This window comes from Miscanthus floridulus, chromosome 8, assembly GCF_019320115.1.
Source record: "Miscanthus floridulus cultivar M001 chromosome 8, ASM1932011v1, whole genome shotgun sequence".
NCBI classification, from domain to species: Eukaryota; Viridiplantae; Streptophyta; class Magnoliopsida; order Poales; family Poaceae; genus Miscanthus; species Miscanthus floridulus.
Genome location: NC_089587.1, coordinates 1,175,786 through 1,193,057, shown reverse-complemented (window position 1 = coordinate 1,193,057; position 17,272 = coordinate 1,175,786). Strand labels below are relative to the sequence as shown.

The 17,272-nt window shown below is 46.5% G+C and overlaps 2 protein-coding genes across 3 annotated transcripts; both read right to left on the bottom strand.

Annotated features, from left to right (window-relative positions):
• Window positions 1-3,154: 3,154 nt before the first annotated feature.
• LOC136470835 (sialyltransferase-like protein 4) lies at window positions 3,155-6,612 on the bottom strand. The gene is made up of 12 exons (XM_066468569.1): window positions 6,428-6,612; window positions 6,270-6,343; window positions 5,778-5,867; window positions 5,457-5,534; window positions 5,088-5,188; window positions 4,800-4,992; window positions 4,627-4,717; window positions 4,481-4,548; window positions 4,238-4,392; window positions 4,071-4,152; window positions 3,840-3,949; window positions 3,155-3,664 (listed from the first exon to the last, which is right to left on the bottom strand). Exons 1-12 carry the CDS (start codon window positions 6,537-6,539, stop codon window positions 3,469-3,471), a joined length of 1,350 nt encoding a protein of 449 aa, XP_066324666.1. The 5' UTR covers window positions 6,540-6,612; the 3' UTR covers window positions 3,155-3,468.
• Window positions 6,613-11,350: 4,738 nt separating this feature from the next.
• Window positions 11,351-15,559, bottom strand: LOC136470834 (probable serine/threonine-protein kinase PIX13). Of its 2 annotated transcripts, XM_066468568.1 has the most exons (7): window positions 15,425-15,559; window positions 15,169-15,314; window positions 14,308-14,687; window positions 13,502-13,637; window positions 13,196-13,332; window positions 12,930-13,053; window positions 11,351-12,209 (listed from the first exon to the last, which is right to left on the bottom strand). In XM_066468568.1, exons 2-7 carry the CDS (start codon window positions 15,227-15,229, stop codon window positions 11,743-11,745), a joined length of 1,305 nt encoding a protein of 434 aa, XP_066324665.1. In that variant the 5' UTR covers window positions 15,230-15,314; window positions 15,425-15,559; the 3' UTR covers window positions 11,351-11,742. The 2 variants fall into 2 exon arrangements, with proteins under 2 accessions (XP_066324665.1, XP_066324664.1); XM_066468567.1 differs by lacking the exon at window positions 15,425-15,559 and having other exon boundaries at window positions 15,169-15,410.
• Between the last annotated feature and the right edge of the window lie 1,713 nt (window positions 15,560-17,272).

Here is a 17,272-nt window from a genome sequence, read left to right as displayed (position 1 = left end):
GAAGAAGTGGCATTTTCTCGTGTCTAAGGCGTTGGAGCGTCGTTAGTACAACATCATGCTTGTTGAGTTCCTGGATGGTGGCATGCAGGGTGAGAGTAGCAACACAGGTGTAGTAGAGGACAACTTAGAGGCTGCAAATGCTGAGCAGACCTATGTTTCCGATCCTCAGGCGGTTCAGAACATGATAGAGGATGGAGAAGCAGGAGTGTTCAAATTTGGTAATCAATATTCTTTTTTTATCACAGGCTATGTGCTGCTGGTCTGCTTCCGTTTGCACGCTTGGTTGAGCGACACCGGCATAGGAGTGCGCGTTTTCTGGTTGACCGCACACTCCTCTCTGATTGGGTCGACCGTTGGAGACTAGAGACGCACACTTTCCACCAACCTATAGGTGAGGTGACCGTCACTCTACAGGACGTCGCCATGCTGTTCGGTCTACCTCTCGCTGGTGCCCCTGTCGGCCCTGTAGTATTGCCGGGGGACTGGGAGGACCAGATCATGCACCGTTTCCGGGGTGTGTTCCAGCCGGGGGAGGGAGAGGATGAGCAGTTTGGCTTCCACGACTGCCATGGCCCTCCGAAGGCGTGGTTGTCTCAGTTCCGTGCGGAGAGGCTCACGGAGGACGAGGACGACTAGAGGGTCCAGCGACACTTGGAGGCGTACCTGTTGTGGCTGTTCGGCTGGGTACTCTTCACCAGTTCTCACCATGACACCGTCGACAAGCACTTGGTCCACTACCCGGCGCAGATAACGTACGCACCACTTGGGGTGATTCCCCAATACAGTTGGGGTTCAGCGGTGCTTGTAGCTACATACTGGGCTTTATGCGACGCTTGCACTCGGAGGACTACGACATGTATGTTGTCTGGTTGTCCGTTGTTGCTGATGTTGTGGTCATTCGAGCGGTTCGATATCGAGAGACCGGCCCTATCGTCGTACGAGCCGTACGACGACGAGATGTACGCTATTGACCAGGTTGGTGTGGCCGACGAGCTCGACGCCCTGACAATGGGCACACTCTGGCTGTCCCGTGACATAAGTATTTTGTCTATACCATTTGTTGAATTATGTTAGTATTATGCTTTCAATGTTCAACAAGTTTGTTCTTTGCAGCCGAGGTGGGCACCAGGCACAGGTAGAGGCACATACAATACGTACGTCGCTGCGTTGGACCAGCTCACAGCTGACAGGGTTCAGTGGACCCCGTACACAGCACTTGACATACAGCACCGTGTTCTACGTGGCTTGTTGGAGACGTGCTACGTGACCAGGACCTGTGGTACAAGAGGAAATGACTAGTGTTCGACATCTTCGTCGAGCCGTATTGTCCGGAGCGGGTGGCACGCCAGTTTGGGTGCTCGCAGGTCTTCCCCCTTCCCCGACTTCAGCTTGACGGGTCGCACAGGTAAGTCTTGTTGTATTCACATTTCTTCATGATGCTGGTACAGCCTTGTTCATTATTAATTCTATTGTAGGATTTCAAGGAGAAAGGTCAAGGTATAGTGTTTGAGCAGTCGTGGGTGGATAGGATGATGCCTTGGGTCAACGCCTAGGCAGAGGCGGCCGTCGACGTGCACAACCTAGGTGCGCCATTCGACGAGGGCACGTACTGCGAGTACTTGTGTTGGTTCCACGGAGCCACACGCGTTCGTTGCTTCCCCGTGCTGGTACAGGCCGCGCCGCACGAGGCCAAGATCATCGACACGTTCACGATGGAGCCACCCGCTGCTTTCCATGCGCTAGTAAGTAAATTTGTAAACTTCTTTGTCCTATCGTTACTTTGCCAATGAGTCACAACAATTAATGCAACAATACATGCCTGCCTTGTAGATAGATATCTACAGCGACGAGGGCAACGAGCTGCTTTTGTATGCCCAACGGTTCGAGCAGAACCCCCCAACGGTTGGTAGGATCGAGTTGATTGCCGCCCTTCGACGACTGGGGCAACGTTGCTTGGCGGGACTACGCCGGGCATCATGCCGCCACACCACAGACGTAGTTGTTCACGTCCAGCAGGGTGAGGCTCCAGCGCCGCCTCCACCTCCGCCTCCAGTCGTAGGATTTGGAGGACGTGCTCATTCTTCGCACCCGACGGTTGGAGTCCTAGGTACTTTTGCGATGACCTTCCCATTTCATCATGCATTTTGTACGTAACATGCTCTTTGTGACCTTATAATTTTTTGGTAGGTGGACGTGCTTCTTGCAGTGACTACACGATGGGTACTAGCAGCTTCGCGACCTTTTGCACCGACGACAGTCTTCCTTGGTTCCCCGATGAGGTCGGGCCCTCACAGCTTTCAGGTGCACCTCTGCCTACTCAGCTGACTCAGCCGACTTCGACCCCGTCGACACGCCAGCGCTGTCCTCCAGACCAGCTCACTTACCCTACGGCGCAGATTCGTCACCGAGGAGCACAGGGCGTCAAACGTGGATGTCGTGCTGGTTGACCTATATTAGTCATATGGTCGTATGGTTGCATGCATGTGAACAAATGTACTCCTGGATTTCTGATGCCTCCAACCGTATTAGTCGCTTTACAACCATTTAATGGAGGCGACGCTCCAATAACTTCCGACGCCTGCATCGAGGCAAAGGACAATTCAGCGGGCAAACGATGTAGGCTTTTACAGGTTTGGTCCATGCACCGCGCTGGGTTAATATTACAATGTGTTTGCCTTCAAAAGTTTGTAAGGTTCCTTAGGTTATGGTGCGTAATATATGTTTATATGTTCGGAAAAGGAGAGCAAATGTTTTTAGTGTTGCAGTGATAAAGTTAGTTTTTCTGTCTGATGATGGTTACGTTCGAAAAATAGATCATATCGGGTCATAAAGCATGAAATAGTGTAATTGGGTGCTGGATGGCCAACAGGCATGGCGGTCGCTAGAGGGCCGACGCCTGTCGGTCCCCCAAAAGCCGATAGGGACTGTCGGCCTTTCAGCTGCCGACAGGTCTGCTTTCGACGCCGACAAGACGGCGTCGGCTGCCACGTCACCCCTATCGTCTGCTGAGGTGCCGACATGAGACCAGTCGGCCTTCCTGCGGCTTCCCAGTCGCCGACAGGATGCTATATCTACAATTTTTGTATAATAGCTTTTAGATTTGCAATTATTCATTAAAAATATTATTTAAAAAAAAATCATCCACCGCCCACCATTCTCACCCTAATAGACAGGACACAGCACACCAAAGATCTCACCAAAGTGGCTCGCAATCAGGCTAGCACCACGCCTCCTCGATATGTATATGCTGGTCTCCACTCTCCACCAGCCAAAGCCCTTTCATCAAGATAACTTTCTCTACACTCGAAAAAATTATACACCAAACATTCTCTACACTCAAAACATTGTACAGCAGCTGCATAAATCAAAGACCCCGGCCTTTTCGTTCCCTCAAGCTGCACATTCATCACAAGCATTCAACTCCATTTTTTCTTCGTCTGGGCACTGATGCCATGATCAGCCGTAGTCCTATCTATCAGTGATCATGCAGAGGTACCCACCCCCTGCATTCCGCTCCAGGGGATACCTGGTGGCACCTTTCATGTCCTCGAGGTGCTTCATGGCAGCATCTCGTAGACCAGATCTGTTTGGTTCCTTCCCTTTCCTGCGCTTCTTTATCATGGTGCAAGTCCCCAGAGGGCTATTACTTCCAGCCCCAGGTCTCCTGCAGTGACAATTGCAAGTTTGAACTTTCAGTACAGTTACCATCAGTAACGGTTCATCAGTTTTCCTAATACAGCGCCGTGATTCAAGGAGATACAGACACTGAAGAAACACATCAATTATCCTGATGAACAGATGAACTAAATCACAAAAGAAAGGAAGGCCCCGAAACTTACTTCAACAACTTCTCAGAAGCAACTCTGGCAGCCTCGATGGTAGCCCTGGTAGGCAGCCACTTCACTGTCCTGCCAGGATCACCTCGCATCGGTGAATGGATTTTTACCAGCTGCACATGATATATTTTTAATATCAGTACACCACATTATCATGGGTAACAAGCAAAATAACATAACATAATGGATGTAAACAGTTTTGTTAGCTAAGATTACAGCAAGAAAGAAACTCACGCCAAGACATTCCATCATCTGATAATATGCTCTACCATGTAGTGGAGTGTGTCCCTTTCTGACCTCTGAAAAGTACCTTGTCCTGAAAGATAACAGCTCCAGCTGTAAGCAAAACTGTAGACCAGAATTCATTACTGTCACTACGTGAAGATCAACCATTCACTAACCATTCCTTGTAACCTGGGTCTACTGTGAAGCCATACATATCAACACTGTCACAGATGGAAAGGGCGAATTCAAGAGCTTTAAGCCCTGTTCCTTTAGCTGAGGAACCAAATGATGTGCCTAGCATGAGGTATACCGGATTGGTTATTGGAAGTTCCTACATAGCAAGAGTTCCAGCAGCCAGATAAGAAAATATAGAACATGTACTCAAGGTGGTCTGATTTCTAACATGGAAGTTAAATTACCCGAATCATTTGGTTCATAATATCATGTATTGTCGTCTTAACGATCAGTACTTCTTTTTTTGTTTTTTCTGCAACCATAAAAATTAGCATGCCTTTTCATATTGATATCCCACTTATAGGGGACAAAAGATAGATGGCAGACTTACCATCTAACTCAACAACTTTATCTAGTGCCTTTGCAGATCCTCTATTCAGAAGGCGAAATGTACTCTTTGTACCAACATATTCAGTGTAATTCTGCAGTATGGATAGAACGAGTTCAGGGAACATCCAAATGTAGGGGGGAAAACTGGCCAGCTAACAAATCATCTTAACAAACCTGGGTGGGTGCACCATTTTCTCTGAAGACGGCATCATAAGAATCAATTTCATCCCCAAATTTAGTTTTAAGAAGATCACCTGAGTTCCCAACAACAGCACATCTACCAAATTGGTGAGGAACATATGGAGATGTCTCAGGTAGAACTAGTGAGAGCTTTTCCATGCAAAGGCTTCTGTTCTGGCACTTATTCCTGCAAACTCAGAACTATATATGCTTAGTAATCTATTGGAGTTAAACCACACTTTATAAGTCTAGGTTAAATGGCAAGGATTTGTATCTACCCACAGAAGGATTCCTTTGTTGATCCTTCTCCATGCATACTCCTCCCAGCCATTTGGCAAAGCATCAATGTACTCCTTTGTGAGTACTGTTGTACTGTTTCGGACCTGGGAGAGAAAAACTACTTACTTAGTGACCATATCAATAGCTAATCATGTAGCTGTGAAGAACTATAGACCAACATTGCAGTACAGTGTATGTAATGGTGTTCATGAAATTCAGATGGGGCAGCTGAAAAGTGACAGAGTACAACTTTGTCAACATTGCCAATGTTGTCAGGCACTCGTCATATGACTTTTGAAAGCAGCGCTATATGATATTGGATTCATTGGGTTCAATAAATCACATAGACTTATGAATACGAAGTATGATCACCTGCTCCCATGAGGCTACAGCTTCGCACAGATTGAACTCAAACGACAGACCTTCAACCTTATGAGTGATTGGATCTCTCTGCAAAAAATTAGTCCATGATAAGAGCTCCAAAAAATGGTCATACACCCTAGTTACGAGAGGAGGCCGACATAGTACTATATTTGCTGGCCAAACATGCAGCAGAGTTTCAAAAGCATATAAGATGCTAGGTAAGCACAGAACCAAATGTACTTTGCAAGCTGATCCATAAGGCTGAAATGGGGAAAGTCCTGCCTGTATCAAGTAAAAGCTTTGCTTGACACAACAAGGAAAAGAACTTACCCACTTAGAAACTGTGTCACTTGGGTATTGTATCACAACTCGACAGTAGTCCTCCCCAGTCACCGCTTTCAGTCCTAGCCCATTTGCATCCTGCAGATTTTTTAAGCAAGCAAGTAAGGTTTGTCTGAACCAAGACATCAATGAAGATCCTGAGGCTGCTAACACTGCAAACCTATGCAGCAACTGCCATCCAATTGAACTATAGATACGCTATAATCCCAGAAATTTGTATTCGCACCAAAACAAAAACCTCACTGTCACTGTGCTATCTCGTACACACTAAACAGTGCATTTCAGAGTCAGAACAATTGGCACACGGAATGAAGAATTTTGAAGCAATCACCCTCCCAGTCCACCACAGCTGGTGGCTCCGACGAGTTAGTGGCCCCCAGAGGTCACAACCACAATGCGGCACGAGATGAGCAGGAGCACTAAGACAAATCGAATGGTAATCAGCTGATCCTGAGAGGAGTTTGACGAGCAAGACCGTACCACGCACTTGCTGAAGCTGCCCCGCAGCGCGACGAGCGCCACCAGGTCCGCCTCCGAGAGCCGAGCGCCGCCATCTGCACGCACCCACCAATCCGGCGTCAGGGATCTCCCGCACGACACGCAAACTGAAGGACGAGAGAGGGGGGGCGGGGCATTACGTGAGGAGGAGACGCCGGAGAGGTAGATGAGTATGGCGGTGAGCCCCGAGAAGATGGCCGCTGCGAGCGCCAGCGGGAGCACCCGCAGCGCCGGAGCAGCCCTAGGCGCCATGATTCGGCGGTGTGCCGCCTCTTGCCGGAGCAGGAAGGGGAAGTGTGGGGCACACCGGCACACGCCTCGGTTTGCTAATCCCGAGTAGCGCAGGGGGGCGCTTGCATAATCGCATGTTTAGTTTAGCTAGCTAGCCCAATTGCATCTTTAGTCTGTGGGCCTCTTGTGCCTTAGTACTGAAGTGGGCCGTGCACATTAGGCCCAACGTAGCCACTGAACAAACAGCCCAGACCAATTCATTTAGCAGCACAGAAGTAATCAACTCCATTCATCCTGCGTCCCCTTTTAATTCCTGTGATGTGATGTCATCTTTTTTGTTATATATACTGTATAAAAATTACTGCAAAGTTAGTTTCAAAAAAAAAAAATACTGCAAAGTTGATGTGAATGAAACTCGTATATGTCTGGTTCCGAACAAAGGTTGTTTTTCGTCCACTGGAACTTTGACGGTGAAAAGTTTTCATCCCTCGCTGACTCTTCTCCGGGAATCTAAGAACAAGGAAAAAAACGGTCTACGCGTTGGAAACCTGGACGTATTACATGTACCACACCAGTGTCGCAATCAACACGCGTCTTCCTGCCGGAGTGTCGTGTCGGCACAGTTACGGCGAGGTTAATGGCGGTAAAAGGCGCGAGGCGACGTCCTCTCCGGCCAAGTCTTGGCGGCGACTCGCTTGCGGCGCGTCCCCGGCCTGGATTCCGGCGATGGCTTGGCTGGACCTGAGACCGAGAGAGATGGGCCTGGGTTGGTTGGTTGGTCGGTGTCACACCCAATTTTAAAGATAAAATTGAATGCACAAAACTCGTGTATGTCTAGAGATCAATCACACACACAAGCTGACAAATTACATAAAGTATCATCACGATGTCCTTACATCATATCCATAATATAACTTAGTCTTACATCACACAGCGGAAAAATAAAAAGATAACTCTCTCGTGAGCTTCATCACAGGGAAGGTCAACTGATTGACCACAAGCCTAAAAATCCTTAGGGAAATCCTCATACCCGTTGTCATCTATTACCCATCCGGGATTTTTATTCCAAATAAAGAAAATAAACAAGCATAAGTACATCCCGTACTTAACAAGTTAACATGGGGTTATGAAGCTTAAAAAGGTTGACACTGGTTTACTGCAGTTAGCATTTTTAGTAAGTCAAGCTTTTATTCTCAAGTATTATCAAATTATGCTTAAGCTCCCATTTAATCCCATATGAACAGATATCCGGGTTAAGTGTATCATATATCATCATAGAACAACTTAAATGATCATCAACAAGTATCCAGTTATTCTGTGAGTTTTTCGGGCCGCTCGTGACCGTAAGCACGGCTGTTATAACAGTTTGTTACCCTCTGCAGAGGTGGTGCACATCCACCGCGAGTCATGATTCCCATATGCTCGGGTTAATTACTCCCATGTCACTGCCAAGGTGAGCGGGCAGGGTACACTATGAAGCCATTTCATAGGTTTCTCTAACAAGTTAGGGCCGCTAGATTTCCTCGGCAGGCAGATGTAGAAACCCTCTTTCCTATGGCACATATCCATCGCGGCTATACACATAGGAACAGAGGCAGCCCTATACCCAACGTGGCAAGCCCCATTTGCGTCAAAAAGGTAACATCTAACTAGCTAGAAAAGGTCCTATTATTGAGCTAAAGTCAGAGCCATATGACTCTCCCGATTGCACTGTCAGTCCCCGCTTTTGCCGACAGATAAGTCCTTATGGAGGATCGGGAGCAACATGATCAATAGTCATTTGCACCTTCGCCCTATGAAACAGTTGTTATAAATCATGTTATACTTTTAGTTCCATAGAATCATTCATCATCATGTAGATCATGTTCAGTTAGAGCACTAACAATCTACCCATATGCAATTAATCCATAGGAGACAAGGGAACAAGTCATCAACTGTCTAGAATGTCCTTAGGGTTATCAAAATTAGACACATGCACATGAGTAATTGATTAAAGTGAAATAGGACATCAAGGTAAGCCCATGCTATACTTGCCTTGGTTCACAAACTCTTGCTGGTCCTGCTGGTCGTCGAAGAATTCTTGGTCTCCAACGTTCTCCTCACCGTCTGAACGCGACCAACACGGCAACATACAATATTCCAAAGGCATTCATGCAAAGCAAACATTCCTATAATTAGAACAGTACACCAACAGTATAGAAAACAAGATAAAATATTTGTGAAAATAATCTACGTCTCGCTACGATCACGTCAACGCAAAGTTCACGAAAAACGGAGCTAAAATGCGTAAGTTATGATTTAAACGGGATTTCCTATAGCAATATATTTAATTAAATCTAACCATGAAATTTAAAAGTTCCAATCTTGACTAACAGTGATTCTAACATGTAGATTATGAAATTACGAAGCTAACGCGATTTGAACGGGTTAATTCGGAGCTAAAACGATAATTTTATAAGCAAAACAGTTCAAATGACATTTCTGTAAATACTGAAAACGTATTTTAGATTAAAGCAGTGAACTTTACGCTTTCAAAACGAGAATGCGTACTCGGGGAAATGCGCTTTGGACTGCGGGTTCTATTTCGGGAAAAGAGAGGGGCTCTTTAACAAATTGACCCACGAAGGGGTATCAGTCACTGATGGCCGTTGATCTCGCGATGGACGGCTAGGATTATTTCGGAGGAGAGAACAAGGGGGGGCTGGCCAGAACAGTGCTCCAGGCGGCCAGGCGCCATGGCCGACGACGAAGACTCGCCGGCGAGCTCGGCTAGGGGGGCCACGGTCCATGTAAAGCATATCTGAAAGCACCTGGAAGATACGGAGGAGCAGGGGATCACGGCTAGGCCAAGAAGGTGGCCAGAGGGTGCGGCCGTGGCGGCGGTCGCCATGGACGGCGGCCAGAGAGCTATCGACGCTCGCGGCTACGGCGCTAGAAGCCACCAAACGCCAAAGAAAAAGGTCGGGGAGAGAGAGGGGAGCATGGGGACGCTCACAGCGGGGAAAATCAGGGTCGGAGACGGCTCGGGGAAGACGGGCGACACGGACGGCGGTCTTCGGTGTTCTCCATGCGCCGGTTACGGGCTCCGTGGCGTGAGCGAGAGCGAGAAAATAGAGCGGGGAGCGAGAAGGGGACGCGCGGGGGTTCGACTTTGCTTAAAAAGAGGCCGGGGCGCGGGGAGGGGGCGCTCCCACGATGCGCGTGGAGCGGGGCGTCGGTTGCGGCAGCGGCTTGACCGACTGCGGTTGCGGGAGGAGGGTGGGGGAGCTGACAGGCGGGGGCCGGGCGTCAGCGGCCGGGGAAAGGGAGGCGCGGCGGTAGTTGCTGCAGCGCTGGGCTGGCGGCTGGTGCGGAGCTGGGCCGACGCGGGACGCCAGGGGGAGGCGAGCGGGCCGTAGAAGGAAAGGCCTGCGGGCCGAATCTGAGGAAGAAAGGAGGGGGAAAAGAAAAACCCTTTTTTAATTCAAATTTTCCCAAATTCCTTTTCCAATGATTTTTTATTCCTATTAAGTTTAAATAAAAACCACTCAACAAATTAAAGACAATGCTCCAGCATGAGTGCATCAACATGTATACATCCTTATGATTGATTTTAATTTCATAAAAAAAATATTATTTCCCTAGATTCAATGCTCACATAAATTGCTTAAATAAATTAATTTGGTTATTTTTTTTTTTGAAAATGCAAATTCAGGGTGTTACAGTTGGCAGGTCGGAGACAGGAATGAGTTGGACTATTGGACCTTTGCTTGGGCGTCAAAATGGTCGGCCAGCTGGCCCAGTAAGGTCCAGACAGCCTGTCCCATCCCACACCCCTCTTTGCGTGCGCGCTGCTCGGTCAACCAAGGACGTTCACGGGATCTACAGGATTTTGGCGTATTGATTGACTTTTCTCACGCTTTGTTTGCGCTCCCACCTCTCATAAACGTTACGCGCTCGATCTTTCAGTTATTCTTCATCGGATATATAATTTTATTATGGTTCAGCCATAGAAAAAAAAAGTATGAATTACCTCTTATGAGTTGTTAATTTAATCGTATTTCCTCTGTTTTTTTACATGTAGATTTGTCTTAAGTCCAACATTTTTTACTTTGATCATCGATTTCAAAACAATGAGATCCAACCTAGGAGAACTAGGTGGGTTTTCATTATATTATAAGAATCATTATAAGAAGAATAAATAGGTATCCAGATTCAGTCCAAGACGGAACTTAAATCTGGGTGGTTGGGTGCATTGCCACACCTCTCACCCAACCAGTTGAGCTAGGCTAAACTTCGTGATCATCGATTTCAATATAGTTCACATGTTGTGAAAGTATATGGATGTTTTCGACATGTGAACTATATACTATTATTATCTAGTTCAAAGAAAAACTATATACTATTATGGAAGTAATTTTTATAGTGAATCTAAAACACACAAATGTTAGACACATGTTAACCTATACAACATCTTTAAAACTGATGGTTAGACATGTTTGCTAACCTATACAAATTTTAAAATTGATGGTCAACATATTTGATTTAGGAAAAAACTAATACGATGTGTAAAAAAATAGAGGGAGTACTAATTGGTTGCAGACGCCTGAATACATCAATTCTCTTATATTTCGCACCCCTTTTTGTTCTCTTTCACAACACGCACATTATTACTTTTTTATTAAAAAAAGGTAAAGGCGAGACTGGTATAGTATTTTATATGGCTGATGAAATAAATTCTGCAGACATTTGACGCAGGCGCAAGCATCACCACGTTGATGCACTTCATGGACCCATGACCATGATGATACAGCTGAGATTTCAGAGAGACCAGCAACGATCAATTCAACACGCTCAGCACAGAAATCTATCCACATCTTCTCAAGTATAAACTCCACGTCCTTTTCCAAAGGTTCATGGAAAAACAACAACACATACACAAAAACCTATCCTTTTTCCTTTTTCTTTCGCGAAATTACAATTTGAATGGTTATTCCTTTCTTCTATTTCTACTATTATATTGGACTATTGGCTACAACTTACAACAACCACCACCCTTCTTGAATTCCTTGCTAATTAATCTCATAATACACCTCATCATGACTGGGCAAGAACCACCTCACGAGCCATGACAACACCACACCAGCAATCACCAGCAGGCATGGCATGAACAGCACACAGATCAGGCAAAAAATTACGCCATTTACATGAAGAATCGTCATCATCCGTCACTGCCGGAGTAGTGTCACCGCGCAGCCCTGCCGGCATGGCCATTGGCGGCCCTGGACGCGCCACGGCCGCGGGGCTCGCCACTAGCGCGCGGCGACCGCTGGTGCGCCGCGCCGGTGCGGCTGTGGTGCCGATCCCGCGACGATCCGCCGCCGCGTGCCTCCCGCGCCCGGCTCTTCATCGACTCGATCTGCTCCAGCGTCTCCACCACCTCCTTCATCGACGGCCGGCTCCGGGGCTCGCCGGCCAGGCAGTTGAGCGTCAGCTGTGCCGCCTGGAACGCCTGCTTCGAGTTGTACTGCCCCTCGAACCTCGGGTCCATGAGCCGGGCCAGCTTCCGGCGGTCGGCCAGGTACGGCTTCGTCCAGTCGGCCAGGCTCAGCTGCCCGCTCGGACGGTTCGGGTCCAGTGCCCGCTGCCCGGACAGCATCTCCAGCATCACCACGCCGAAGCCGTACACGTCGCTCTTCACGTACAAATGGCCTGGACAAATCATCGGTTCATCAACATCAGCAAGCAGCTCAAGGAAAGTAACTGTACTGTAGCAAACTCTGCATTCGGATGAGAAGAATTTGCTGGAAGGATTAATGGGTAAACAGATTGCACATCCTTGTCATGGTTTTTTTTGTGGAAAGTGACAAGGCACTGGAATGGCCATGCATGATCCTTGTGGGATATTATCCGCTTGGGGGCAGCAAGTGCAGGTGCAGGTCATTTTTAGTAGTGCCCCACTACTCTAGGAATTCAGTGACAGCAAATCTCTCTGTTCCCTTCTACTAGTAGTTAGAGACTTTAGAGTAGGAAAATGGGTTCTGCATGGATTCTGTTTCGACGTCCATGGCCATGGTCCAGTGTTTGCATCTTCTGGTGTACAAGATTCTAAATTAAGCAAGACAAATGTGTAGAGTCTGATGCATACCGAAAACATGGGTGAGGGTGACCTGGATGGAGACTAACAAAGGTGTGAATATACTCAAAGTGACGTGAATGATATGTATGCCTGCTGTTTCACACAAATCAAATGTGGAAATGTCTGCAGGGCGAGAATAGCGTGATATTGATTGTGGGGGACAACCGAATCTACGTCGCGTATGTTTCTGTTTCAATGTGTGGAATGACTAGCACGTGGAGTGTTGACAATTCATTTACAAGGGAAGCAGAGTATGATCGTATCAGTTGGTGAGAGGACATGAGGACACATACCGGTTGCTACGTACTCTGGAGCTGCATAGCCATATGTTCCCATCACCCTGGTTGTGATATGTGAGTTGCTACCAGTTGGCCCAAGCTTGGCAAGGCCAAAATCAGAGAGCTTTGCGTTATAGTTCTGCCAAGAAAAATAAAGCACTGTCACTATTTGACCTTAATAGCGAATTGATATATCAAAGGTACATTGCATAGCATTTGCCTGTAGGGGCTTAGGCCCCTTCAGTTCCGTCAAAAAAAACATTGCATAGCATTGAACTTACCGCATCTAAAAGGATGTTAGACGCTTTGAAATCACGGTAGATTACTTGCTTTTCTGATGCGTGCAAGAATGCAAGTCCTCGAGCTGCACCAATGGCTATCTTCAGCCTCAGTTCCCAAGACAGCGGGGCGCATCCTCCTAAAGGGAAATGCAATTAGTTGGCTCCAATATCAGTAAATAAAAATCACAATATTATGATAAAAAAAATTTGGTTCCGCCACTGTAAGCAAGGTGATTTCCAAACTTGTTCAGTGAAATGTGCACGGAACTTCATCGAGGGTATTTTTAATGAGCAGTAAGAACTCACTCCTGAATAGATGGTTTTCCAAGCTCCCTTTGGCCATGAATTCATACACGAGAAGAAGTTCCTTGTCCTCCCAGCAGTACCCCAAGAGCTTCACTAGGTTCGGATGGGAGAGCCTTCCTAGAAAATTTATCTCCGACTGCAGGTAGATTGAGAAGTCTCCATTAGCTATGCTAGTTAACATTTAGCAAGACGATGACATTTATTAGACTAAACTAAGAGAACTGAGTCAATTATGGCCACAATTAGCAAATGTGGCACATCGATGAAATTGTTGAGTTTTCTGAAAATGACATACTTCACCAAACAAAAAGTTTTTTTTTTCTTCTCAAACGCGAGGCACCAAACAAAAAGTAACTGCATTGTGAAAAATATGTTTCTGGTCAGCATTGGACCATTGGTACTACCGAGATAACGCAGCTGAATTAAACAATCAGCCATCACACATGTACTGAACTGACAGACAGGTCATCAGAAGTTAAACAAAGCATAAAGAACCATAAAGCATCCAGTGATCAGGAGAACCTTCAAAATCGTTGTGCTTCTTTTAAGCTCTCTAGCTCTATTAGTGCTGTATCACCAGAAACTGAACTGCATCTGTAGCTAACAACAAGGCGATTGTTTTGCTCGTACTGGTACCATGTACCATCATCAGAGCAAACAAAACCAAGTCAAAGCCTAGTTGTCACGATCTTATACTAACTAATGCAGTAATGCTCATCAACTTGGCATCCTCTATTCCAAGATTATCATCGTTGTTGTTTAATACAGAATATATAGAAGGAAAGAAAAAGGAGGCTAGATTTTACCTGCCATTCCTCGTAGCCCTGCATGCTCTCCGAATTGAGCTTCTTGACGGCAACAACCATGCCGGTGCCGTTCCTGGTCGGGGCCATGGTCTTCTCATCCACCCACCCTTTGTAGACTCTCCCGAACCCCCCTTCACCGAGGACGCTGTCCGGCCGGAAGTTCTTGGTGGCCGTCTTGAGCTCCATGAATGTGAAGGTGCGGAGGTTGGGCGCCTCCAGGATCTGGCCGTCGGGGTACTTGGCCCCCTCGTCGACGAACCCGCCGCTGGTGCTGCGGCTGCCGGCGGACGCCATGAAGCTGCTGCTCACGGAGGAGAGTTTCCCCGTGGTGCTCTGGGTGGTGGTTATGCTGCCGCTCGTCTTGGAGGTCATTGTCGTCCCTGTCACACACGATTGGGCAACGATTAAGTGTGATTACTGAGTACGGTGGGAATTAGTGAAGAACATGGAGAATTCAGCAAAAAGCTAGCCTTTTCCCACCCCTCGAGAATAAAAACTGCGAATTTCTGATAAATAAATAAAAGTGAAGAGCAAGAATTGAGCACGGAGAAGTGCCTTTTCATCACAAATCTGAAATACCCCCGTCTCTAAGTCTCTACTGCCATGATACATACAAGGAACAGGAAATCCTAATCTAGGATCCTAAACAAAACATGTATCTTCAGCTAGGCGAACTGCAGGATGAAACTTCCAGGAAACAAATTGAGCAGAAGCCAGGAAAGTTTTCTCGACCAGGATAGGCCGCCCCAGCCTCAGGATCCACGAATTGGAAGGATCACATGAAAAATTACAGGAGAAAGAAGAAGACGAAGAAGGGGGAAAACAAAACAAAACGGGTTCTTGATTGATGTAGGCCCTCACCTGGGCTAGACGGCCTGAAATCCTCGGCCACCCGATCCTTCCCGCCGCAGATGTTCCCCATCTCCGGTTCTCTCAGAGCTCGCTCCCTCTGTCTGGGTTCTCTCGCTCTACAGGGGAGGAGCCGAGGAGGAAGAGGAGGCGGAAGTCTGGAAGAGCCCAGAACAAAGCGTAGGAGAGGGGGATGGCGAAGTCAAGGAGGGGGATATAAGTACGCAGGGAGAGGGAGACTGACTGACGAAGAGAGAGTGCAGCTGACCGAGAAGAGAAGAAACCGAGCGCTCGCCGGCTCGGCCTCGGCGAAGTCTCCGCCCCGTTTCAGTTGCCCGCCTGCACTGCCGCATGTGGCTGGCCTACCCTGGACCGGAGGCTCCGGAGCCCAGTTTCAGCTTTCCCTTTTTTTTCTCCTTCATTCACGACAAACTGCAAACTACCTGTTTGCTTTCCATGGATTCGTCACCAATCTTCCTCCTCCGCCTGCGGCTGCGTGTAAAAGCATGCCTGAAATATCCTATTCTTAATCTGGGCAAGCAGGGCACTTTATCTGCTGCATTTACCTTTTTGGAATTGGACAAGACATGTTGAACCGCTTAATGCCAATTTTGTTTCAGTTTTGCAGTAGAAATGCAGCTTTTAACAGTGAACTGGACATTCTATATATAGAAACTTTGCCGACGACAATGATTCAGTACAGATTATGTCTAGTACTGTTTATTAGTTATTGAGCATTTTACATCATACACAAGAAAAAAATGTTTTAATTATGCTGTCAACTAAAAAGTGGTACCGTAAGTTCAGGTTTGCAAACCGTAGTTCCTGCATATTTCTTTCTTTCTTTCTAAGAGAAAGCAAATGTCATGACTTGGGATTTGTTGGGATGTAGGAGTAGTACTACGTAGCTTAGACTGGGTCCAACCCAACCCAACAAGAGCCAGCCAGTGGTTTGTTTGACCAGCCACGCTAACCTTTCACGAAATAGTAGTAAATGTTCTGCAATTCCATCAAAAAGCAGATGGACAAGGACAGAGACTTCAGAGCATGCACCGAGTCATGAGATCTTCAGAGGTTTGACAATATTGGTATGGTATGTACAGGTGCTAGACTGTGTCAAACAAAATCATCTGTACTACACTGTACATGATTTTTTTATTCTATTTCTCTCGCTCGAGTATCAGATTGTGGAATATTGCATTTTGATTGGTTCTTGAGTGTGAGTATAGACAAATCTAAAACCATGTTTACATCATGAACCCCAAATGTTCAGTCTATACCATCTCTTTTTCTTTAAGATGTGTTCACACATTCTAGAAAAGGATGTGTCTTTTATGGACTTGTGTTGTGCGTACAACATTTGACTTGATTTTAGATTGAGCATCTTTTTTTTTTATCTTACCCTTCTCTGTTTGAGGCAAATGTTGGCGGTAAATTCGAATAGAATTTCAAAATAGATTCAATCCTCGCAAGGCGTTTAGAAGTATCACCCTTCTTATAATCTTGAAGATTTGGAAGGAACGAAAATGCAACAATATTCAGAAAGTGCGAAACAAGCTCTCTGCCTCTTTTTGCACAAATCAAAACGGAATTGCAGCAGGAGCAAAAAAGTCTAGCGATTTTTTTTTTGTCGAGAGAGTAATCGACTTTGGTTTTCTTTGCCCATTATTAAAACAGGCTGTCTGTCTACCTCTTCTATATCAATGAAAAAGGCACACTCTCGTGACCATTCGTTTAAAAAAAAAAGATTCAGCTGCAAGTTAGTAGAAGTTGAGTGTATACAAGACAAAACACAAGCAGCCAAGCAATCACAAGAGCCTGATGCAAGCAAGCGAGCATCGCTTCATCTGCTCCCTGAGACTTGCCGGTTAAAATCAGATATGTGACTTCAAATTCATGGTAAAAAATAATTATGCTTCATTTTTCGTCAACTTCGATTGATGTACATGCTTTGACAGCTCATCGTAACGCTCCATGAAACACGAAAGTAGCAGCCGTGGAACCGTTCTTCGATGACGACTGAACATATTGACAGGCAGAAGAGAGAAGTTCAGTAAAAAAACTCCTACTTTCTTTATATCTTGTGCCACGCAATTGGTCGGTTAATCTCCAGTTA